Below are 23,372 nucleotides of genomic sequence, written 5' to 3' on the forward strand. Positions count from 1 at the left end.
AGAGGGCGCTGTTTCTCTCTATCAGAGACCTGTGTAGGAACAGCCTGAAGAGGGCGCTGTTTCTCTCTATCAGAGACCTAGATTCCATGGTTGAAGTGATGAGAGGTTTTTATTCCTAACAAACAAACTTCCTGTACGCAGACCTGAACCTGTAAGGTGTTTGTTCTCATGACTGCTCTTTCCGTTTTTACGTTCCAGGCTCACAACGAGACTTGGAGAATGATTGGGAAGATTCTTTCTCATTTGCTTGGAAACGCTGGAGAGGAGTCTGAAGCAGCAGGTGGCACCAACGAGGAGCTCCTGGAGTTTGAAGAGGAGGAATGGGTCATTGTTAACGTCCCAGGTGAGAGACGAAACCATGATTCACAACAATAACAACAAGTTTACTTTTCAGGTTGTCATGGTTCCTGGTGATAATGGGAGGTTGTTTTATCTGGAAACAGAGAGCGGACCCCTTCCATCCCCTGATGCGGACCCTCTGGAGAACCTGCTGATCGAGCATCCCAGCATGTCTGTTTACCAGATAAGATGCAGGATGGAGGGAGCACAGGAGGAGGAGAAGGAGCTAGCCTCAGATGATGGTGAAGAGGAAACCTCTAGGTAACTTTATGTCACTTAGATAGGACGCTTTATCTCTCAGCAAGTCAGTGTGTGCGTACCAAGTCTTCCACCAATGGCTGTTGATGGGTAATGGATGAATCAATCAGAGATCTTTAAACCAAAGTTTAGGAACTTTAAACCAAAGTTCCTATACATGAAGTCTCATACTTTCAAAGTCAGCAGGTTTTAACAAATTGCAGGGAAAACATTATGTCAGTCCAACCTTCACTCATAATGCTCTAACATCATGTGTTTATTCAGGCCGCTGGCTGTGAGGCGCCACATCTCCTGGCATCTGGCTGCCTGGGGGAATCCCCTGCCATGTGGCCTCCAGCTGCTGGCCATGCAGAGAGCCAGGAGCCAGGCCCAGAGAAAGAAGCTGAGTCACAGCGCCCTCCACAGGCACAACATGACCAAGACTCAGCTCTCACCAAAGGGGAAAGGACATGGCAACATAAGGCGTCCTTCCCCGCGCCTCTACAACTACTGACCTGCAGGGATCAACCTAGACAGGATGCATGAGAACCGGCCTTGACCTCCAATCATCAACTCAGTATGGCTCTGAATTACTCAGGTTCTCTGTCATTACCCCACCTTAATCCACTCTGCATATGCCTCATAACTGCATAGCAAGATATTTAAGGTCCTCTGCCTCAAAGATGAAGCCATGGGAGTTTGCTGTAGGGAGCTGTGCACTGCTGCCATAAGGTCTATTAACTAATAACCTCAGCCTCAACACATGTAGTTGCAATGCATCTTTAGAAAGTTATTTTTCAGAAAATTTTAGAAATGTCAACTGTCTGATTATAGACAAGTGTGTTATGTGTGTGTTTGAAAAGTTATTTGTATAATTAACGATTGGAGCTTGTGACAATGTTCCAAATATGAAAAGGTGGAACCTGTAGAAGGTTTTTTTTTTCCAGAAATGAAACATTTAAGATTTATTATGTATTGCAGTGGCTTGTTCTTTGATAGTGTGTTCATTTTCTAAGTGTATTGACCTGTACAGTATTCATGTGAAAAATAACATAAAAATGAATAAATGTTTTTATACTTTTTACCTGATGGTTTATTAACGACAGAACAATTGTTGTCTTACCAATCTGATTGTCTATGCTGGGGGTGGGCATTCCTGGTCCTCGAGTGTCAGTGTCCTGCAACTCTTAGATGTCTCCTTGGCCCAACACTTGAATCCAACAGCTGAATCACCTCCTAAGTGCAGTCAAGTTCTCCAGAGTCCTGCTAACGACCTCATTATTTCACTCAGGTGTGTTGAAGTTGAGACACATCTAAAAGTTGCAGGAGACCGGCCCGCGAGGCCTGGAGTTGCTCATCCCTGGTCTATGCGTATGACAGGAGCTTTGGAAAAACACGAAAACCCATTTGTAGTTTTCCAACAGCCACTTGTAAACAGCTAGAAGAGGGATCAGCAACCTCCACAGCCCAAACAGCCGGTTTTCCCTTTGGTCCAGAATAACAAATTTTGTTAAGAGTCAAAAAGCTACATGAAACAAATTAGTTTATTTAGCTTAGGTTATTAAAATCATTTAACATTTAAATTAAAGAAAATCACTTTCATTTTTGTTGTTAGGTTTTAAAATAAACACAGTTATCTTTATTTTAGCTATGAAACTTATTTACATAAAAGCAATGAACACAGTTTTTCAATGGAATGTAAGATATTGGATCGACGACTGGATGGATGGACAGATGGGTGGATAAGCACATACTTTGCAGCTAAAAGAGAAAAATATATACTTTTTAACCATCTTATGGTCTTTAGAGAAAGGGTCCACTAGACCCTGTGAACCTTTTACCCTGTGTGCAGTTTGGTGGGGTTGCACTAACCCTTTTACAAGGTTTTCCTTTGTGTGTATGTGGTTTAGGGAACTGACAGTCTGATAGGACCTCAGCCCTCTTCCTCTCTGCTGTCGGACTGTGACATCTGCCACGCTCCTCCTGAGCATCCCACTAAGATCACAGGAGGGTTAAAAATTATGCTCTACATTGTTACATGAAAACAGCTAGCATTTTTAAAGACCTTTAAATTTTAAAGCATTAAGTCTTTAGTATTTTTGGCCAAAGTTATTAAGTGCCACAGTGGATGATATAAAGAGCCACATGTGGCTCTGGAGCTGCAGGTTGCAGACCCTCATCTGGAAGAAGGTGCTCTGGTTAGATGGGATTAAACTAATAAAGCACATTTAAGCCAGACAAACAGGAAGTAATCTAATCTGCCTTTATTGTCAATCAGCAGTTTAGTGGTGGTGAGAACTAGCTCTGTTGCTTTCGTAGGTGATGTATTTTTGCCATGAACCTCTTGACTCTCTCTGGATCAATTGCATTGGCCCAGTGGCCACCATGTTTAAAATGAGATCCAATGATCATTCCACTGGCATCCAGGAAGTTTTCAACGTTGTCGTATGTCACTCCAGAACCGATGAGCACTGGGATTTTCACAGACTGGGAGACCTCTGCAAAGACAAAACACAGCAGGAGAACTCGGCTTTGATTCATTCATAAATTAACCGTGACCTCTGTCTAGTTTTACACGGTTTTATAGAATTTCCCAGCTTTTGTCTTATCAACTTCCAGCACAGATCATAAAACATCCTGTCCTGCAGAGTGGACTTGCAGAAAATATTTGGGAGTGAAAAAGAGCAACAAAACAGGAAAGATGTGACAAAATGACACCAGGAACTCTTCTTGGTCTATCTAAGGTTTTTACATTTTGAAATGTGGTGACTTAAATACTCAACTACAAGAATAAAAGGTTACATGAAATATTTCTTATTTTATAAAATATTGTACTTACCATTAAGTTCCAACTTTTTATGCAAAAAAATACAACAAAAAATTGCTAAAATTAACATTATTTGAAGTATAGGGGAAGAAACTGGTGTATTTTGTTGCCTCAGGTTGAAATTGTTCCTGTTTTCTAAAGTGACAGAGCAGAGGGAGAGGTGCCTTCATGAACCATGAAATAAGTGAGGGCAGATCAGCCCAAGTGAACTTTGAACAGGGTGAAGGCTGAACTCCACGCCGACACGACCGGCATCTTTCTGTCTGAGCCTACTCAGTTCACAGACAAATCATATGTGTGTGTGCGTGTGTATGTGCATGTGTGTGCGTGTGTGTGTGTGTGTGTGTGAGGAAAAAAGCAGCAAGTGTGTGTCCTGTTCTGTATTTCAGCACTCATGAGACCCTCAGCTATGTGACTGGTCAACGTCTGGCTGAGTTCTGACAGTATTAGTTGGACACTGTGATAAAATTAGACACGGTGGTGTTTCTGGGTGAGGACTCTCACACCACATTACACTCTCACGAGAATCTTTAAAATAGAAAAGTGGGACAAAAAACATTCCTTTTTTTGGGCAAGAGAAACAAACAATACCCAGGTATTCAGTACTGATGTTTAAATTGCTCTAAGCTGAAATCCCTGCTCCCACAGGCATGAAGGAGAATAATCTTATCATTCCTTTGTTTTCTGTTTACTTTAAACCATTTAAATCTCTAAAGTGAAATAATTTTTGTAGCTCTAGTGACTTCTCCCCATTAATATCTGTATCTGGTGCGCCTGCCATTAACTGAGCTACGTGGATCCCAAAAATCAACTAACTTTTTATATAGCGTTTGGAAACCCCCCAGAATTAGTTAAAATCATAACCAGGAGAGACATCAGTGCTGGGGAGAAAAGAGACATATTGGTACATTACTCACTCCTTACTGACTCGCTGCCGCACTACTGTTAGAGCCTGCTGTGAATGCTAAGGCTAAGCATGGCAGATAGACAGTTGTCATATAATGGTGAGTTGTTTCTCTGCCAATAGCACATTGAGCAGCCCATAAATAAGTGCGATTGAAAACCTCATTGTTTATAAAAGTTACATACTGCAGCTTTACCATGGCTATTCTTCTCATGTAAAAAATTTGAATATCTATTGAAAGCAATTTAGCCGCAGAGAAACAAATCAATGATGTCTCAAATCACATTAAATGTTCATACTGCCACATTTCCAATGCAGCTATAACACTCAAAATGTTGAAAATATGTGTCTGTCATCTCTCGAGCATAAAACCTGAGATAAAGAGCATACAGTTCACATGTTCTTACCCAGGGGACTTGTAGAGTTTAAATTATTGTACGCATATTAAATACTTTTACATGGTGGGTACCATAAATTAAAGCAACGTAAATGAATATGCATTGTTAATTTCAACTATTGTTCCCCATCTTGGTAAAATATCAACTCTTCGCTGCAACAGTGCCCTCTGCTGCTCACATCATCTAACAGCATCTAAAATGAGTTGCATTCTGAGGCACTTTCTTTTTGCTCAATCTAAATAATCAGTGGAATGATCTGTCCTTCATCACAAAGTCAGAGTAGAAACATACTGATTTGTTTAGTTCTGCATCTTGTTTCAAGGAAGTGATTGAGTGTGAAACAATGATGCTCCATACTGTCTTCACATTGCAGAAGCTTCCAGCTGAACAAAGTGCACCAGTACCTGTGAGCTCCCATGGGTCAGCCTGATCTCCGGTTGCTGCCCCAGTGATGACGACTCCATCTGAGAGGAAGAACTCCGCAGCTCGGGCCGTCTCCTTTATAGTCACATCAGCTGTCAGAGCATGAGAGCTGCAGACACACAGGCAGCAAGCTGAGCAACAAACAGCATGGCTCACTTCTGACCCACAGAACTAGATAACTCATGAGATATTAGGATTAGTAATTATTGTACTGTATTAATATAGATAAAGTATACACTGTAAATTGTATTTCATTAAAAATGATAAGTGGATATAACTTCACTGGTCATGCTTTTGCTAACACACACTCAATTAAAATAAACCTACACTGTCAAACATTTGAGACACATTAAGTTGTGTCAGGCTGCTTCTACTATGTCAGTCAAAGAAATCTTACAATTTTTAGATTTTGAACTTAAATGTGAGTTTTTATGTCTGACTGATTAACTTCAGTTGTGTGACGTTTGTATTCATTTTGTCATGTCTCCAAAAGTTGAATAAATGTGAATTTTTGAGTAAACACTTTAAAAAAAACTGAAAGAAGAAAAAGGTGGAAGTGGGAACTATTTCTCAGGACGCTTAGTGGCATGTTGTTGGTTTTTTTTTCACAGAGTGAGATGGAAGTGTGTTATATTGACCTGCCTCTTGTGTGTCATTAAGGCAAACATTCATTTTAAAGCAAAAAGTCAACACTATTAACTAATTGGGTAACTTCTTAAGGCAGTAAATTGCATTGGTTTTAACTGGAGGGTATCTAATTCAGAGGAGGGGTTGAATACAATTGATTCCCATTTAGGAGCATTTTTTAGACCCTACTTACAATTTAACTAGTTTCCATATGTATTTGTAACTTTTATAAGTAACAAGGTTTTATTTGTTCTTTTTTTTTTTTTTTTTTTACATATTTGTTAAAACGGTCACTAAGTTTTGATCTTATGTGTTCCCTGTGCTCCTACTGGAATCTGCAAAAATGCACCGCTCTGGGTCAGAAACAACTAATCAGAGACGGGAGATGAGCCTTAGTGCTGTCAATCACCCTCATGTATGCATTGCTCGATGTGCTAATAATGGAGAAATTACCTATCATTCCAGGACAGCTGTTTATCTATTGCTGGCCATACTAACTAGCCTGAACACCTGTGCTGAAGCAGGTGTAGCGTAGCAGAGAGAATGGGGGAGGCTATGAGCAGAGTATACAGGAAGGTGATTAACAGCATTAAGACCCTCCTCCTGGCTCTCATTGCTTGTTTCTGATCCAGAGCGGTGCATTTTAGAAAGCTAGCAACAGGAACACAGGAAGAAAGCAGAGGAGCTTGATTTTTTCACAGATTATCTGTCTCATGTTATACTGTCATGATGTACTGACATTGCAACAAATATATAAAAAACATATTGTTTATAAATCTTACATTCTGCAGCTTTACTGGTGTCCTTATGGGCCCGCTGACTAACATGTGAGCGTTTTGGGGACGACAGTTCAGGAATTTAATTGAACAGATGGTCACTTCACCTGTGCTTCTTCTTGATGTCGGTAAAGATCTGAACCCCATCAGCTCCAATCTGCTTGCGATATCTCAAAAGGTCCCCGGCACAGGCATTCAAAAGACCCTCGTCCGCCACATGAGAAAAGACAAAACCCTCTGCTCTGATGAAATCCAGACCTGAAAAACATACACACATCAAAGTGGTTGAAGAGTTGATCGGAACAAAAAAACATGCCGTTCTGAACTCAAGAGTAAAAACACCCAACATGAACTGGGAAATTTTCTGATTAGCTGATGAAAAGCTGAACCTGAAGCCAAAGCTACAGCTAGCGCTTGCTGGTTAGCAGAAGATAGGATCTGGACTCCAAGGGGCAGAGTGGGGCAGACATGTCTGACAGCAGAGCAGACCGCAGTCATACAGGCGGACACTTCAGGGCCCAAGTTGAACGAGTAGGGGACATCGTGCATGTTTTCAATGATCAAGCCATCCTGGATGAGATATTTATGAGTTCCTCTCTCATTTATAAGAGAAGATTTCAGCTGTGCTAATGTGATGTGTAGAAACTTACAATGCCTGCTTCAAGGTAGACCTCTGCCTCATGGCATGCTTCTTTGACAATCTGCAACATATTTAAACAACCCAGAGGAGTACCTGGAATAAGGAACAAGGACCAGTTTAAAAAGAATTACAATTGTTTGCTAATCCCTCCAACACAATATAAAATGTGATTATTGCAAAACACTTCAGCATATGCAATGCTAATTTGTTGGGAGTTAAAGAGTAAATGTGTAAAATCTTTCCAGAGTCATTCAGCAGCAGGAGCTCCTGCTCCATGAACAATAAAAAAGTGAACAGTAAAACATTAGAGAAGAAAGATTATAAAAATATTAAGCTACCTGGCAATGCTTTGGCATGAATCATACCAATAACAACAGATTTTAAGGATCCAAAAAGGCTCTGAAACTTCATTTTGTAGTTTGTCTGGAGCCACAAAGCTGCAGAGACTAAACAAAGTTAGTTTTCCTTTGCACTGGAATGAGGCACATGTGACTGACTGAGCAAGGTTCAAAGACAAAAATCAATGAAAGGCTGGAAAAAAAAGTTATTAAATAAATTTGTTCAAAGAGTCTACGACTGGTTAGCTGATGTTGTGATATAATTCATTAACACTTCCGAAAGCTCTGCAGAATGGAAATCATGAAATAAGAAAATAAATCCGGAATATTTTTTTATTATTTAATTATATAATTACTTAAAGTTGTAATCAAAGAATTTTACATGTATTTGTGTAATAATGTATATAGATGTATGTCTCATAGATTTTTGACACACTTTATGGGATACATTTATTAACTAATAAATCTATTCCATATTTTTTTCCAATTTATTTTTCATTATGAAATTAATAAATAATTATCGAATGGTTTATATACAATTTTGATAGTTCAAGCCATAAGGGAGATAAAAGCTTAAACAAATAATTACATGATCTTTATGTTGAATAAAATATCAATAGCCCAATGAAAAGACTTAAATGTAGTATTTGTAATTATTTATCAATGTGGTAAAAATGTTGAAGTACATCTAGATTTTACTGTTTGGATTAACATCTAAATCTTTTCTTTATTGGTAAAATATAATAGAATCCTTTTTGCTGCTGCAAAATATTTTTAATGGTGGCATCAATAAGCTGTGGCACTTCCAGTAGTACCTGCAACACAGATCAACAGCTAAATGATTGAAATTTGAACACAAGTGATGCACCAATAGGGCATTAAAACTAACAGTCACATTAACACATATAAAACTGGCAAAACACTAAGCTTTTGTAATGGCCTTAACCTTAAACCTTCTGGAGGACTATGCTCAAAAGCCGTCTGTTCCAGAAATCATAACAGTTTAACTTAACTGTCGCAGTTTATATTCAGGTAAAATTTAGCAAGAGACTTGGTGAGGACTACATAAAATGTATTGAAAATGTTCAACTCGCTAAGGGTCATGAAATCCAATATAAATTAGCCTAAGTAGCTGTTCTGTTTGCTACAATTCAGCCTCTCTAATATGGCGGCGTAGGTAACGTATGACAAAACAAATAGAGCGGCGAATGTCTCTCGGTCGGTGTTTCTGGCAGGTAATGGTTAAATTGCCGCTGCCATCTGCATAACCTTCTGTGACAACAATGTAAGACATTCACAGAAAGAAAATACGCTTAAGTGCTACAAATATTTTATGATTTTGTTCACATTTTTTGGTTTAATCTAAAAGACCGGAGGTTTGTTTACATCTGACAAGCAAGCCACGCGGTATCTGGACACTTCCTGCTGCGAAAACACCGCCCCTGCAGCTGTCACCGCAGCAGTCACGCCTTCTGTTAACTGACTTCACTGCAAACTTACATTTGTGCTTCTTTTAACAAAGTGTAAAAATACCATCGTGATAATGTAAAGGCTAGGCATTTCAACTGCATCACACGAAGGTGAGAAGAGTGAAAATAGTCACGTAAAAAGCGGCTTGGTGTGGAGATTTAGCCCCAATTTAAATGAACTCCTGACTGACGTCACAGCGTCGACTCATCTGTTCTGTGCAAGGCGCGAGCTCAGCTCAGACTACCGAACAAAGCGGCCAGAAGTCCGAGCAGCAGCCACGCGCTCATATTTAATATCTGACACTGAGAAGAGTGAACTTCAAGGGCAGAGACCTGAGGTGAGCTGCTTCAATCGCAACCGTCACTGCAGCGAGTTAAAACAGTTTCAGCTCACACTTCTGAAAACTCAGCTGACTTACTCAAACTGCAACAAGTTGGGATACCCGCTGTTTCTAATAATCATTAAAAAGTCGGGGTGTTGCTATTGTTAACTTCAGGCCTAATATTGTTTGTTTGTTTGTTTGTTTGTTTATTCGACTTGTTAAACAAGTTCTCAAGCGTGTCTGATGATGTACTGATTGTTCGGCCATTATGTGAAAAGCAGCTGTCCAAAGTTAGCGAGGTGCATGAAGTGGAGTTTACCTTAAAATTGGCGACGGCGTGAAGCGTTACAAACACTGTATCATCTGGAGTTTGTCACAAAATGACTTCATGTTCAGATTTGCTTGTTGGGCCTGTTTTCGCAGAGCCCTAGCTCTGCGTACTGTACCAGTTTACCCGCGCCTGGCTCGGTTTGGCTTTGTCGGAAGGAGGGAGCTCAGCGTGGGGGTTGGGGATTTATGAATGTGTAGTTTTCTTTTTAAAAAATCTCCTAACCTGACTTGTTTTCCGTCTTAGGTTTGCTCTGAACGTTTGAGCGGCCTTTGAGAGGATAATGCGGGGACAACAGTGAGTCTGACATTGAGTTTATGAATGAGTTCGAAACTAGTGTCTGAGTGTGACGACAGAAAGTTACAGAGCCTTAGCCATCCGGCTAATCTGTGGCCTGTTGTCACAGGACTTTATCAGGACTTTATTTGGGCCACAATAACATGTTAATGCAGGCTTGTTCCACGATGTTACGTTGACACATGAGAGTTAATATCCCGTTTCCTTATGTGCTTATTTTACAGGGAAGACAAGGAACCGAAGTCTGCCGCAGTCGGAGCTCCCAAAGTGAATACAGTACGAACGAGAAAGAGGAAGGCAGATGTTGCTATTGTAAGGATCATTGAGAGCCTGTTTGTCTTTACTGCTGAGTCTAAACGGGAATACACCTTTAGTTCCAACTCTTTTTTAAAAAGTTTTTATGAAGTTTTCTTTTTACACTGATCTCACAAATGTCCATTGATTCTGCTTCCTTTTGTCAGTTAGCAGTAGATGTTACTCTGTTTTATTGCTTGTGATACTGCTTGTTCTTTATCACTATTCAGTTTATTCTTGAGCTCTGTGGTACATTCAGAAGTTTTCTTTAACACCATGGATATGAACCTCATTAACTGGGAGATTTGTGAATATTGGTCCAACATAAAATAACATTTTTTTATTATTCCTAATCAATGCAAAGACCATATATACAGATTAAAATTTATTGGTTAACATGAAATGCTAAGTTTCTGATTCTAGAAGAATGTCTTTTGAATTTTGGTTTAAGTTATTGTATCTGATCAATTAACTTCAGCTCTCCTCTTGGGTGAAGGATTCTGCTTACTCCCATTAGCTGGATGGACAAACAATGAGAGTCTGTGGGAGTTTTATCAAGATGTAAGAGGGGGGAAGTGTAGATTTAAAACACTCAGCAAGTCTTTATGTGCCATTCCAGGATCAACTGTAGCCTAGTACAAGTCTACTAGGATGGATGTGTTCCCATTTCAGATCAGATGATCAGGGTGGTCAGAAAATTTATGAAAATCACAAAAGCTCAATCCTGCCATGAACTCTGAAGCCAGTTTAACATCAACATGAACTGAGAGAATGGCAGGAAAGTATTTTTTTATGTGAAATTGATACATTCATGCTCAGCTTAAATGTGCAAGTTCCCACAAGGATAAATCAAATTCCTTCAGGAGAAAATTAATATAGAGCAATTGACTGCAATGACAAGTATGTTTCAGTCCCTGTAGGATGTAGCTGTTCATTTTTTGTGATTGCTGCAGCCTAACATTACTGATGTTGCAGCATAATTTTCGAAAAGTAGCAAGTTTTGTGTAAGCTTTATTTTTCTAAAGCATGGTCTTGCGAAAAAATTAAATTAGCCGCAGATGACTTTCACAATAAAGACGGAATTTGAACAGTTATTAAAGTGAAAATAATATTTTCAAGTACCTTCTTGAAAAAACCCACTTAATGCAAATCAAATCATGTCCTGAGGAGATGTCAAAGTGCAAAAGAAGAATTCCACATTGGTCAGTCAAGTTAACAAACGGTTTACACAGTATCTGCGAATCCTACAGAAAGTTTCAAGATGGCTTTTGCTAGAGATGTGCCAATCATGTTTTTCTGCCAATACCGATCACCCTTGAGGGCCGATCACCAATACCGATCACATAATTATTATGTTTTTAGTCACAAACACTACCGGTTACATTATGTGGAAAAAGGAACCATGAATTCACCTTAATTTAGACAAAAACTTGTTTTTAATAACTTTTTCCAAGAAGAAAACTAAACAAAACAGGCATTGTGCAAATTGTACTGCTATCGGTAATACTATATACTATCTTTAACAGACTGATAACATATGAAGGCTCTGAAGAGGCTAAATAATGCAAAGAGCCAAAATAAAACCTCTCAACATTGCCAAAAAAATTTAAGTATAAAACTTAACATTCAAAGGCAAATACAGGTTCCATTACAATAAACAATCCTGCTAGTTCTGAGTGGCTGTTTCTGACTGAGCAGAGTAATTATGCAGAACAGGGAGGAGATCGATTATTTTTTTAGAGATGATCTGTCTCATGTTAGGACAGCGAAAGTTTTAATACGTATGTAAAATGTATTTTTTTTAGGTTAGATGCTGCAGCTTTAAACAGAGGTTCGGTGTGAGAGTCACTACCAGGTGGAGCAGAAGCGGCGCTCTGTCTGTGAAATATTACTACCTGTATCGCGTAGCAGCGGTTCAACAGCGAGAACAGAAAAACATCGCAGCTCGAAGACTGAAATAATTTTGCGGGTTATTTGTTTAGCTTTCTGACCGTCATGCTAATCCGGGTGAGTGTTTGTAGCTGTGCGCTGCTTTACCTGCTATCYKAYCYTCCATATGTCTTTTTTACTGCAGTGAGCCTCGATGTAGCCAAACTCCGTCAAGTATGGCATTGTTTTTATGTTTTATTAGCTTCGTTGTGTTGATGCATTTTGACGTGCTTCAATTTTCCGCCGCAACATGCAAACTTCCCCATTCACTCAGTGCGTCATAACGCACTGAGTGCGTGATGCTCATGAGTGTATATACAATTGTCTGCGTTTGCGCAGTGTGAAGGAAAGAGGAGACCAGCTGCACAGGCAGGTTGCGAAATGAGATGCAGGTGATCGGTTTGTGTGATCGGCAACAAGAGACCGTGATCGTCGATCACCGATCATACACTTCTTCAGGGAAATCGGTCGATTATGATCGGTGACCGGTCGATCGGCACACCTCTAGTTTTTGCACAAATGAAAAAAGGTAAATGTTACTGTTTAGCGTCACACATGCTTCCATCTTGCTGGTTCGGCTTTCAGTGACATTGTGAAACAGGAAGTTAAATTAGGAGGTTCAGGAGATTTGCAGAAATGTAGCTGCGTTGCAGTGATTGGTCAGAAAAGGAAATACAAAAAACATTTCCACAGATTTGTGGAAAAGTTCAGATGACTGGTGAAAATTTGCGAATGAATGAATTTGCATTAATAGTTGCGATCACATCTCAACTTCCTGGAGGAACTGATATTTGAAGGAGTTAAATGGAGGTGTAACGGCACTGGACCAGTCATGGTGGTAGAAGCATCATGATGTGTGACTTTTTTTTTTTTTTCCTGCTACTTTTGCTAAAAATTGGGACACATTTAAGTGCCTTAACAGATCAATGATTTCAAACAGACCTCAGAACTGGTTTTTGATGTGTTGGTAATGGATAAGGTAGGGCAACATTAAACTTCTTTATTGGCATGGACCTTAACCCTGTTTATGAACTATAGGTCTGTTCCAGGCAAGCAGGGAGGTTTAAGACAGGAGTGCTCACATATTTTCAGAATTCAGCAAGAAGCTTCTTGATGACTGAAAAGAACCGTGTGATTTCCACAGTTCTTGGTTAAATGGGTAAATGCTAAGAGACATTTAACCAAGTCTTCCTTGGTGTGTATGTCTATATTTGTGGTGGTATATGTAGTTCTCACCTTGTAGGGATCAGAGAAAAGCTTATGTGAGGGGGTCCACCTAACTTGGTTTAAGAAATTAAAGACACAAATATAATAATTTCTCCCTGGAAAATTGTTGAAAGTTGTAGTTGAAATAAATTATTAAACAGCTCCTAATTGGTCATTGATGCTCATGAGTGTATATACAATTGTCTGCATTTGCTCTGTATTCTGAGCCTTGATTGAAATCTGTTCATGCATTCTTTTTGTCTTGGATTTGTAGTTTTTACCAGACCCGGATGAAGAGGTAGATGAGATGACAAAGAAAAAGCACCGTGAGTCTGAGGTAAGTTTATTTTTCTGGCTGCCTTCAAAATGCTCTGAGAGGAAGTTTAAACTGGAAGCTTTTCTTTCCATCAACTGGCCTTATAGGAAGGACTGTTAACCCACAGTTCAGGCTCTATCCATTCAGATGAGGTTTGTTTGTCTTTAAATAAAAAGCTGGGAATAATATGAATAAAAATTTCACAGAAATGATATTAGGAAGTTAATCAAATGTAATATGTTTTACATTTCACCACATAATACTTTGTGTGCGCGCAGAAATTGTCAGACCAACGTAAGTAACCAACGTAATTGTGAAGTGGAGGGAAAACAATTTATGAATTTCAAATTCGTCTCACAAATGAAAATATGAAAAGTGTGGTGTGCATTTCTAATCTGCTTCTGTGAGAACACCTTTTAGAAATGATGCAGCTGGAAGTTGTTTAGAATTTCTTCAGTTTGATTTGGATCCGAACTTTGACTAGGCAATTCAAATTAATAAATAATTGTGCATCTTCTGTACCATATTTCTATCAGAGGTGATCATTTGTTGCAGTAAGCCTCTATTGCAGCAAATGATATTGCAAGAACAAACAAATATTGCATTTGTAGTGTTAATATTATCTTATTTATATCTTATCAGAATATTTTATGGTAGTATTACTATAATGATAAAAATGAAACTACTTATTACTTCATGTTTAGGTAACAGTGTGGCTATAATGGTCCTGAAAAACATTTTCATTTGAAATGAGCTTCTCCAGGAAGCGACTTCAAGATGTTTGATTTATTTCCACACATAAACAGCGCTCGATCCATTTTTTTAAATTTACCAATATTTATTGATGCTTTCATGGAACAAACAGAGAAAATAGAAAATAATTTATTAAGACTCATAAGAAACACAAGCATAAATTATTCACACCATTGTTCAGACCATGTATGATATATGTTTATCATATCATAAGTGGTATGATAAACACCCACCTGTAGTTGATCTGAGCTCCTTTTGTTTTTGATCGTCCCTCAGGAAAGTCATTCCTAACTGTAAAACACATTGTGTTATTTTGCTTGCATCTTGTCTTCCTAGCAGGTGAGCTGCAGTCTTGAGGTGGATTGCAGAAATCCTCGCAGCTGGACCTCTACTCCGCCTCAGGAGGAGGACCAGCAGGGCTCCCTGACCAGTGCGGGCCTCTTTCACTACAACTTCCACAACATCTTTGTAACGCCGGTTCACTGCACTCCGCTCCCCACGCTGTGGTGAGTTCTGTTCAGTGGTTGATTGTTCTGAGCTTTGGGAGCCCAGTTTGGTGCCATCTGGGCACATCAAGGGGTGAGCTTCTAAAAGCCATCCATCTATTTTCTATATCTACCTAATCCACTCAGGGTGGCTGGGACATTTCAAAATGGGAACCTAAAACTTGGAGTTGCTGACAACTGCTGAGTTCAGTGCACAAAGTAGAGTCTGTCCTTAATGCTTCGTTAAAAGGCAGCACATCTGGCTGATTATGGTTGACCTAGAAAAATATGTTAACAGTTTTACTGTGTTTTTAGCTTCTGAAGGAACAAGGTCTAGGGCATGTTGTCTTTTACAGCATTTATTTTCCAATTGTTTCCTCCAGTTTTTCCATTGGATTGATTTTGAGTTGATGCTTCTGTATTTGTCAGCTGGGCCAGTAAGGATGTGGTGTGGAGCAACATGCTGAAGAAGGACAAGACCTACTCCAGGGATATCCACATGCTGGAGAAGCATCCTCATCTGGAGCCCAAGATGAGGGCCATCCTGTTGGACTGGCTTATGGAGGTCAGTAAGGTGGCAACACCCTGGAGGTCTACCTTTTGCTGGTCAAGATGGCTGAAAAACACATCGTTTTCATATCAGCATTTCATAAGCATTTCATATCAGTTGATATCAATAACTATTATTTTCTGTTAAGTATACCTGTATTTTCTTCAAGCAATTCCTCTTGAGTACCCAGAGAGAACCGATGTATGCACAGGGAGAACATGCAGACTCCATGCAGAAAGACCCCGGGCAACAGTGCTACGAACTGTGCAGCCCGCTGATCAGCATTCTATCAGATGTATTTTCTGTTGATATTGATCACATGTCTGTTGTGATATGGTGGTTTTTTTTATCGCCCAGCCCTAGATGTAGCGGCGGAGAGCATCATGTGACAGATGTCTAAGGGAGCTGGCTCAAATGTTTGCAAAATACAGATAAAAGCTTAATTAAGATTCATCTAGTGGTCCTTATTAATGCAAACAAATTATAAAGCTCTTTGAGTTTAAAATATTTGCGTGCACTTAGGCCTGTCGTGATAAATGATAAATCAATTAATCGCACGATAAATTAAACCTATCGACCTCATTTTAATTATCGCCTTTATTGTCTCTTCCTGCCTTTTTTTCTTTCTCTTGATGACACTGAATGAAAAAAGGCTCAACTCCGGTGCTCTCCACTGACCCTTCCTTCCTCATTTCCTTAGTGTAATGTCCAGCGCACACTACAGGAGTTGTCGACCGATTGTCGGCCCATTTTCAAAACCTGCAACCACACATTAGCCGACAGAAATCCTAGGTATAACGGTTCGATCGGGTTCGTCGTGCCGTGTGGTGTCCAGCCACATGGGCACAAAATAATGGCTACAAGTCCAGTTAACTAATTTTAAAATCAGGCATTAATCAATGCTTTACTAGAATCTACCTGTGATGCATGTGGCTAGAGTCAGCGTAAAGTCCTGACTGAATGAAAATCATTATAACCTATTTATGTCACTTTAACTTAGAACAGCTGAAAACTTACCGGGTTTATCAACTGCGGTAGCAATTTGGCTCCAACTCCTCCCCTTGTCATTTTTATATTCTTTGCACAAAATATTAATGTTGTTTCCACGTATCATCTCCGATGTCCGCTGGACTTCGGGTTGCGCCGTGTCAGCTGTTTGAGATTCCCTTCCGTAATTTTCCCTCAGAAAGCACGGAGGAGAATCCGCTCTTTCTGATTGGCTAGCTGTCACATTCAGCGTTAAACTCCCAGCCGGGGAAAAACCCTGATTTAGATCGGAGCGGCCACAACGATCTACCGTAACACACCACACACTGCAGGATGATCGGTTACGAAATCACCAGCGACAATCTTGGATCGGCCAACGATCTAAGATTGTCATAAGGGGAAAATAGGGGCAAAAAAATCGTGTAGTCTGAACTACTGCGTTAGGTAGTTGGATGTGCCCATCTTCTCTATTTAAATCTAGTGATTACTGAAGGGCAATATAATATACAGACTTCATAATCTGCACTCTTTCGGTTGAATGCAGTATTTTTTCCACTTTGGCTTATTGTTGCTTAGTTTTTATTCAAGTACGTTTTTTGTTAATGGAGACTGAGAATCCATTTTGTTTTTGTTTCTGGTTGTTTTGTTTATTTAGTTTCAGTTCCAGTGTTATGTGTTATTTTGAAAATAAAGTGCATCAATCTATGGCAGGAAATCGCATAAATCATTTCCATTAAATCAGTGTCAAAAGGTCTTGAAACAATATTATTATCGCAATAATTTTTTAGACAATCACTCAGCAAAATTTATCGTGACAGGCCTACGTGCACTAAGTGCTTTGTAGGAAGCCCTTCAACTTCTTTTTCCTCTTTTTGAATGGATTTTAGGTAAGCGAGGTGTACAAACTGCACAGAGAGACGTATCACCTCGCTCAGGACTACTTTGATCGCTTCATGGCCACACAGAGGAACCTCTTCAAATCCACACTGCAACTCATTGGCATTACGTGTCTTTTCATTGCTGCCAAAGTGGAGGTTAGAGCTGTTACTCTGTTTTCCATCATTATGGTGGCTTTTGCTGATGCAGTCCTCATCTCATGATTTTTGTTTTTCCAGGAGATGTATCCTCCAAAAATCCACCAGTTTGCCTACGTTACAGACGAAGCCTGCACAGAAGATGAGATTCTCAATATGGAGATCATTATCATGAAGGTAAGCAACACTCCAAGATGTCCCATAAAATGTTCTGCATGCCAACAGGTAAAGTTAGCAACACGTCTTTTCCATAGATAAAAAAAAAATGAATATAGTTCAATAACATTTACAATTTTTCTTAAAACTTTGAGAATTTATAGTTGGTATGTATTGACATAGTTGCTTGTATTCTTTAGCTCCGTATTCTAGGTCTTGGAAAAGGAAAGACCATCTTAGAAATTAGCTTCATAAGTCACACACAAAGGTCCATAAAGTAACTGTAGATAAACAAATGCAGAGATAAATGGATGAAAAAGATCTATCATTGGTTAGTTCTGAAATGTTAGAAAATACACATATGGACGAATCTATTGGCATCCCTTGTGAATGTGTGTAATTGGCCCTAAAATAAATTTGTCTTGATGGACATTTCCATGCAGGAATCTTTCCCAAGATCCAGGATGCTTCTCTGGGGGCTTTATCTTACCCCCTGGGGTTCCACTGCATTTAGTTCTAAAAGAATTTGCCATCCCAGCTTAACTGTAATAGTTGTTACAGTTAAGCTGTAACAACTTAAGATCATTCACTATTTTTTTTCAGCCAAAGAGGACTAGGAAAGAGGACTTGTAATATTTTAGTTTGAACTCATTTATGTTTGGAAACAAAAATAAATTAAAACACACCCCCAGTTTTGGGGTCAACAGGTTTTTAACAGATGAGATACTGCTGTGTGTCTGTGTGGTTTCTGCTCCTTTGCAACGCCTCTCTCTGGTTTTGTGAAATATCTGCAAATGTTACAAACTTCCTCTAACTTTGAAATGATTATAATACAGTTCATTACTGATTTATAATTTACACAGCCATTTAAAACATTTTTTGCTATGTAAAGTTGTTGCTGTTCTCTTCTCCTCTATTGTTGCTTAAAAAGCAACAGATCACAGAAGTTTGCAATAGTAAAATCCCTTTAGGTTTTTGTAGTTAGAACTTTTAAGGTGTAGCTATTAATTTATGCTTTTTTAACATGTGACAAATGTTATGTTGTACATGTTAAGTGTTGTTTGCCTATTGAAAGTAAAGCTTAGTCTTAAAATGATGTTCATAAGTGGTAGTGCGAACAGTGGCTAATTGAGTGTCACCATGTTGAAATCCTGACTTGTCCGACTCCAGTTATGTTAACTGGAATGCTGTTACCTCGGTTGTGACGTCAAACCCAGCTAACTGGAACACAGCATTTATTCAGCAGATTTCTGTAGATACAAACAATCATACCAACTATGTTTAAAAATGCTTAACATGGGGGTGCAATGAAGGCACAGGGGAAAAGCACGACCCATGTATGGCATCCTTAGTCCTCAATGCAGCTGTCACAGGTTTGAATCCCAGCCTGATGACCAGCTGGGATTTGAACCCGGGTCTCATAATCCACCTTCCTGTCTGACCACTCTCAAAGGCCACCAAAGCAAAAAAAAGTTTTAAAAAAAGGTTAACATGGTATTTCTTTTCTCCACTAAATGACAATAAAATTAAATGTTACATATGAAGTATATTTTAAAAAATAGAATATTGTGGAAAAAGTTGTACTTCTTGTCACCCATTTCAGAAAGTAAAATTTATATATTAGATTAAATATACAGAGAGATTTCAAAGCTCAATGTTTCGTAATTTTGACATTTATTACTTACAGATACTGAATATAAAAATGGCAGCGTTTCAGAAGATTTGAAAATTGTGAAAAGTTAAATATTGGAAATTCACGTTGTCATGCCTTTATCAACTAGTTAACTCAAAACACCTGTAAAGCCTTCAGCTGCTCTCAATTTGGGTCAGTCAGACACTAAGGAAGTTCTAGAGCCCTTCATGCTTCCTTATGCTGATTTAATTTTTCACCAAGATTTGGCACCTGCTCACACTAGCAAAAGATACCAAAAGCTGCTTCAATCACTGTGGAATTCCTGTTCTTGATGAGACTGTCAAACTGACCTGACCTGATCTGATCGCACTCGGTGTCTATAGAGTCAAGAGGAAGACGAATCACACACCAGACCCAACAATGCAGATGAACTGAAGGCTGCTATCAAAGCACCCTGGGTTTCCGTTACACCCAGCAGAACCACAGGTTGATGATCTCTGTGCCAGAACTTGTGGTTTTCATAATCTGTAAGCCACAATCATCACAACATTTGGTGTAGCAAATCTGAAGAACACCATTTTCACTTTGTGAAATGAGTAATAAAATATCAAACTTTGGGCGAATCACAAGAGGAAGGATCATTGTGTAAGATCATTCGGCTCTATTCACCTGGATCTGATAATTTACAAATTTTAACACTATTATTCAAATAGCATATGGGTTTACATTCCACAGTATGATGTAAAGGATTAATATTTGTAGAATTTTTTTTCTGTAATTAATCAAAACTGAAGCATTAAAGTAAAAGGACAATCAAATACTTAATAGTGGTATATTTCTGCAGTGGAAGTTTTGCAGACATGGCCTACATTATCCATATGCAGGTTATGTGGATAATGGCTTTATCACTTTACTACCCTCTTCTAAAATGTAATGGTGCATAAAAAAACAAGAGTCACCAAATATATTGGTAGCAGAGATTTTGAATACATGGTACTTTAATAATTGGCTAATGTTAGCTAGCAGTTCTTTGTGATTTTGCATGGATTGATATTTCAGTAACATTAAATTTGTGCTATATTGTGAATCACAGATATGAGTAGGACTGGCCAATAAATCAATGACATTATATATTGAGAATAGACACATAATCAATATCAATAGACAACACATCTGATAAGTTTTTAAATTTCCATTGAACTCTGATCCAGAACCACACAGCATTCTGGGGGATGTAGGCAGAGGAAAGACTTTAGCTGCTCAACCTAGCTAAGCTAGGTGGATGACGTCAACTAACTCACTCACTCTTTGGTTACCTAGCAACAACCTTGTTGAGTAACTTGGTACAGCAGCAGTTTCAGATTTTGCCACCAGGCCTCATAACTGCTTAAAAATAAACTACAGCCTGGATAAATGAGGAAAAGTCTCACCACCAGTGTAGCAGCATTTCAGATATTCAAAACAAAAAAACGAATCTATAAATTATCTACAGACTGACATGAAACCTTTATTTTATGATGCATATTACAGCCATATTGTCCAGCTCTAGATATAAGATGGCTTTCTAGCAGGAAGTGATGTTTCTGATGTGTTGCTTCTCTTTACTCACAGGAGTTGAACTGGAGTCTCAGCCCACAGACTCCCATCTCCTGGCTCAACGTCTACATGCAGGTGGCCTACCTGAAGGACACCGAGGAGCTGCTGATCCCCAGATATCCTCAGGAGACCTTCACACAGATCGCTGAGGTGTGTTTCTATGTGACTTTGATGTCACATGAGGCTTCATCGGTGTCTGGAAACAAAAGAAACCAGATTTTCTCCAAACAAGCTGACACTCGGAGGGTCAAAAATGTAGAAACCATTGTAAAACATATTTAATAAGTGTTTGCAATAACCGTTTATTTTACTTAGCATGAAAATGTGATAGTTCTGCTTCAGCATGTCCTCTCATTTCCTTTCAGTTGCTGGATCTGTGTATGCTTGATGTGAGGTGCCTCGAGTTTTCCAATGGCATCCTTGCTGCGTCTGCACTGTTTCACTTTTCCTCACTGGAGCTAGTGGAAAATGTCTCAGGTGAGGAGAACATGACTTTCTAACATGCAGAAAGAAGTTTAATTAAAAACATGTTGAGGTTTGTCATTGAACAGCTGAATATGTGGAGCCTCATTTGGGATTTGAAGGTGTCTGTATCTTGGGCCAAAGGTTTTGGCAGTGACACAAATACTGTGTTACTGCCTGTTATATAAAAATAATTTTATTTGCGTTAAGAGTTCTATTTCAAGAAGTCCTTAAAAATGTTATTTGCATTTTAAATATTAAATTGTTAAAATCATGTCATATTTAGGAAGGTTATGTGCAGCAATTTAAACTTTTTTGTAAGACCATATTTTGTCAAAAATAAAGCTAAAGAAATTTCAACTTTGACCACAACATTTTGAAAAAGTTGTCACAACATCATTCATTTTAAGCTGCAACAATCACAAAAAACGCTACAGGGCCAGCCGGCCAATAAGAGCGGAGATCAGAAAAGCCTGTCACAATGAGGCCAGGCAAACAAAACAATCAGCTGTGGAGCTTATTTAAAAACTCGGGTTACTAAACGGAAAGCTTGCTCCCTACTGGAGCCAAATATCTCTCTATGGTACTGCTCCCTAGTAGTGCCACATAAATAAAATCTCCCTGTTTATCTCAATGTGTAGTGCAGCGACTTTAGCTTGTCATGCAGGCCCGGCCCAAGGTTACATGGGGCCTTGAGCAGAATTTGATTTAGGGGCCCCTATTCCTGCTAACCACATCAGCCACACTAAGGGCGTTTCAATACAGATTTAGTGGTATGTGGGAGAGAGGGGTTAAATTAGCTGAGCTTAAAAGTAACCAGTGATGATTATAATTTACAGAGATGTATTTGTGAACAGAGTTGAAACTCGGAGATTAATCTCATAGCATCAGATTGTAGCTATGGTAACAAAACTAAGTACAAAGATTGTTCTTTGTACTTTCCAGCTCGTTAAAATCTTAAATTTAAATATTGAACAATTTTAAATCTTTTAATTTATCTCTGAAACAATTAAATCAAATTTAACAACATTGTCATTCTCGATAAACAAATGTTATAAGTCCTGGATCTATGGTTTAAGTTCAGATGTTAGCATTTGAACATAAGGGCTGGGGATCTTAACCAGCTGCTAAGTTCATCTATTCTTTGGGTCAACTCTAAATGTCACCAGCATCAGAGCATTTTTAGACCACTGGCTGATTACTTAAATGGGATTTAACAGAAATACAAAAAATTTATATTTATTTGTATATTTTGTGTTAAGACTCTAGTTGTACCTTTAAGTATTAAGTACATAATTAAGCCAATCTACATGAGCAACTAGGCGTGTCTTTTTCCAGATATTGTATTTTTGCTTATTTTCATTTTCTACAATAATGAGTTTCGCTCCTTGAATTTTATGCAGCTCTCAAGAGGGTGGAGGTGGAGGAGTGTGTGAGGTGGATGGTCCCGTTTGCCATGGTGCTGCGAGAGGCCGGCGGCTCACCAATGAAAACCTTCACTGGGATCGCTGCAGACGACATGCACAACATCCAGAGCCACTCGTCATTCCTTTCATTGCTGGTAATTATTATTTTAAATTCTAGTACAAACCAGATGCATCCAGGGCGAGAAGATGTAAATCTTTAAATAGTTTGTTTCTGCTAGGTCTGTCAACATTAACATATGCAAATAATCTGAAAATTTTAACACATCAGTATTGCATAATTCAGATTAATCAAACTACTTATTTTGACCTAAAAGCATCTCTCCCACAACTGCTGTTGTTGGTGATGAACAACAGTGACAGATTAAAGTTTTCTACAGTAGCAGACGGCAACAAAAGTTGAAAATTTTTCAGCTTACTTTTGTTACGTCGGTATGCTGCATGTACACATTTACATGTACGAGATCGAAAGTTCACTTGTACAAATTACGCTGGTCACTCTGCTGGATGACAAGTGACTGTCACCTCATCGTACAAGTTTCATAGTAAATGAATGGAGAAAGACATTTTTCATTTAACATTTAAAGCAAAATGAATTCCTTTGAACCTTCCTGAAATATA

The 23,372-nt window shown here is 38.8% G+C and overlaps 4 protein-coding genes across 5 annotated transcripts in view; 2 read left to right on the forward strand and 2 right to left on the reverse strand.

Annotated features, from left to right (window-relative positions):
* LOC103462257 (tumor protein p53-inducible nuclear protein 1) overlaps positions 1 to 1,660 on the forward strand; it is a 3,770-nt gene extending 2,110 nt beyond the window's left edge. The window contains exons 2-4 of the mRNA XM_008404930.1: positions 199 to 343; positions 444 to 600; positions 862 to 1,660. Of these exons, the coding sequence (XP_008403152.1) occupies positions 220 to 343; positions 444 to 600; positions 862 to 1,090 (510 nt within the window). The 5' untranslated portion in view covers positions 199 to 219 and the 3' untranslated portion in view covers positions 1,091 to 1,660. The remainder of the gene's footprint in view (positions 1 to 198; positions 344 to 443; positions 601 to 861) is intronic.
* The window catches only part of LOC103462256 (protein C19orf12 homolog), a 9,782-nt gene extending 8,040 nt beyond the window's left edge, over positions 1 to 1,742 (reverse strand). Inside the window, exon 1 of the mRNA XM_008404926.2 lies at positions 1,700 to 1,742. Coding sequence (XP_008403148.1) covers positions 1,700 to 1,730 — 31 coding nt within the window. The 5' untranslated portion in view covers positions 1,731 to 1,742. The remainder of the gene's footprint in view (positions 1 to 1,699) is intronic.
* A 409-nt stretch (positions 1,743 to 2,151) lies between these two features.
* LOC103462255 (uncharacterized protein F13E9.13, mitochondrial) lies at positions 2,152 to 7,670 on the reverse strand. Its single transcript, XM_008404925.2, has 6 exons — positions 7,510 to 7,670; positions 7,182 to 7,264; positions 6,921 to 7,101; positions 6,639 to 6,789; positions 5,110 to 5,237; positions 2,152 to 3,074 (listed from the first exon to the last, which is right to left on the reverse strand). Exons 1-6 carry the CDS (start codon positions 7,580 to 7,582, stop codon positions 2,875 to 2,877), a joined length of 816 nt encoding a protein of 271 aa, XP_008403147.1. The 5' UTR covers positions 7,583 to 7,670; the 3' UTR covers positions 2,152 to 2,874.
* A 1,296-nt stretch (positions 7,671 to 8,966) lies between these two features.
* ccne1 (cyclin E1) overlaps positions 8,967 to 23,372 on the forward strand; it is a 16,468-nt gene continuing 2,062 nt past the window's right edge. The window contains exons 1-11 of one of the 2 annotated variants that reach the window (XM_008404924.2): positions 8,967 to 9,316; positions 9,876 to 9,926; positions 10,151 to 10,238; positions 13,630 to 13,692; positions 14,764 to 14,930; positions 15,339 to 15,474; positions 17,334 to 17,480; positions 17,562 to 17,657; positions 20,881 to 21,015; positions 21,231 to 21,342; positions 22,731 to 22,888. In XM_008404924.2, the coding sequence (XP_008403146.1) occupies positions 9,913 to 9,926; positions 10,151 to 10,238; positions 13,630 to 13,692; positions 14,764 to 14,930; positions 15,339 to 15,474; positions 17,334 to 17,480; positions 17,562 to 17,657; positions 20,881 to 21,015; positions 21,231 to 21,342; positions 22,731 to 22,888 (1,116 nt within the window). In that variant the 5' untranslated portion in view covers positions 8,967 to 9,316; positions 9,876 to 9,912. Of the gene's footprint in view, positions 9,317 to 9,875; positions 9,927 to 10,150; positions 10,239 to 13,629; positions 13,693 to 14,760; positions 14,931 to 15,338; positions 15,475 to 17,333; positions 17,481 to 17,561; positions 17,658 to 20,880; positions 21,016 to 21,230; positions 21,343 to 22,730; positions 22,889 to 23,372 lie in introns of both variants that reach the window. The other variant, XM_008404923.2, reaches the window with a different exon arrangement.

Source organism: Poecilia reticulata, linkage group LG3 (genome assembly GCF_000633615.1).
Source record: "Poecilia reticulata strain Guanapo linkage group LG3, Guppy_female_1.0+MT, whole genome shotgun sequence".
NCBI lineage: Eukaryota > Metazoa > Chordata > Actinopteri > Cyprinodontiformes > Poeciliidae > Poecilia > Poecilia reticulata.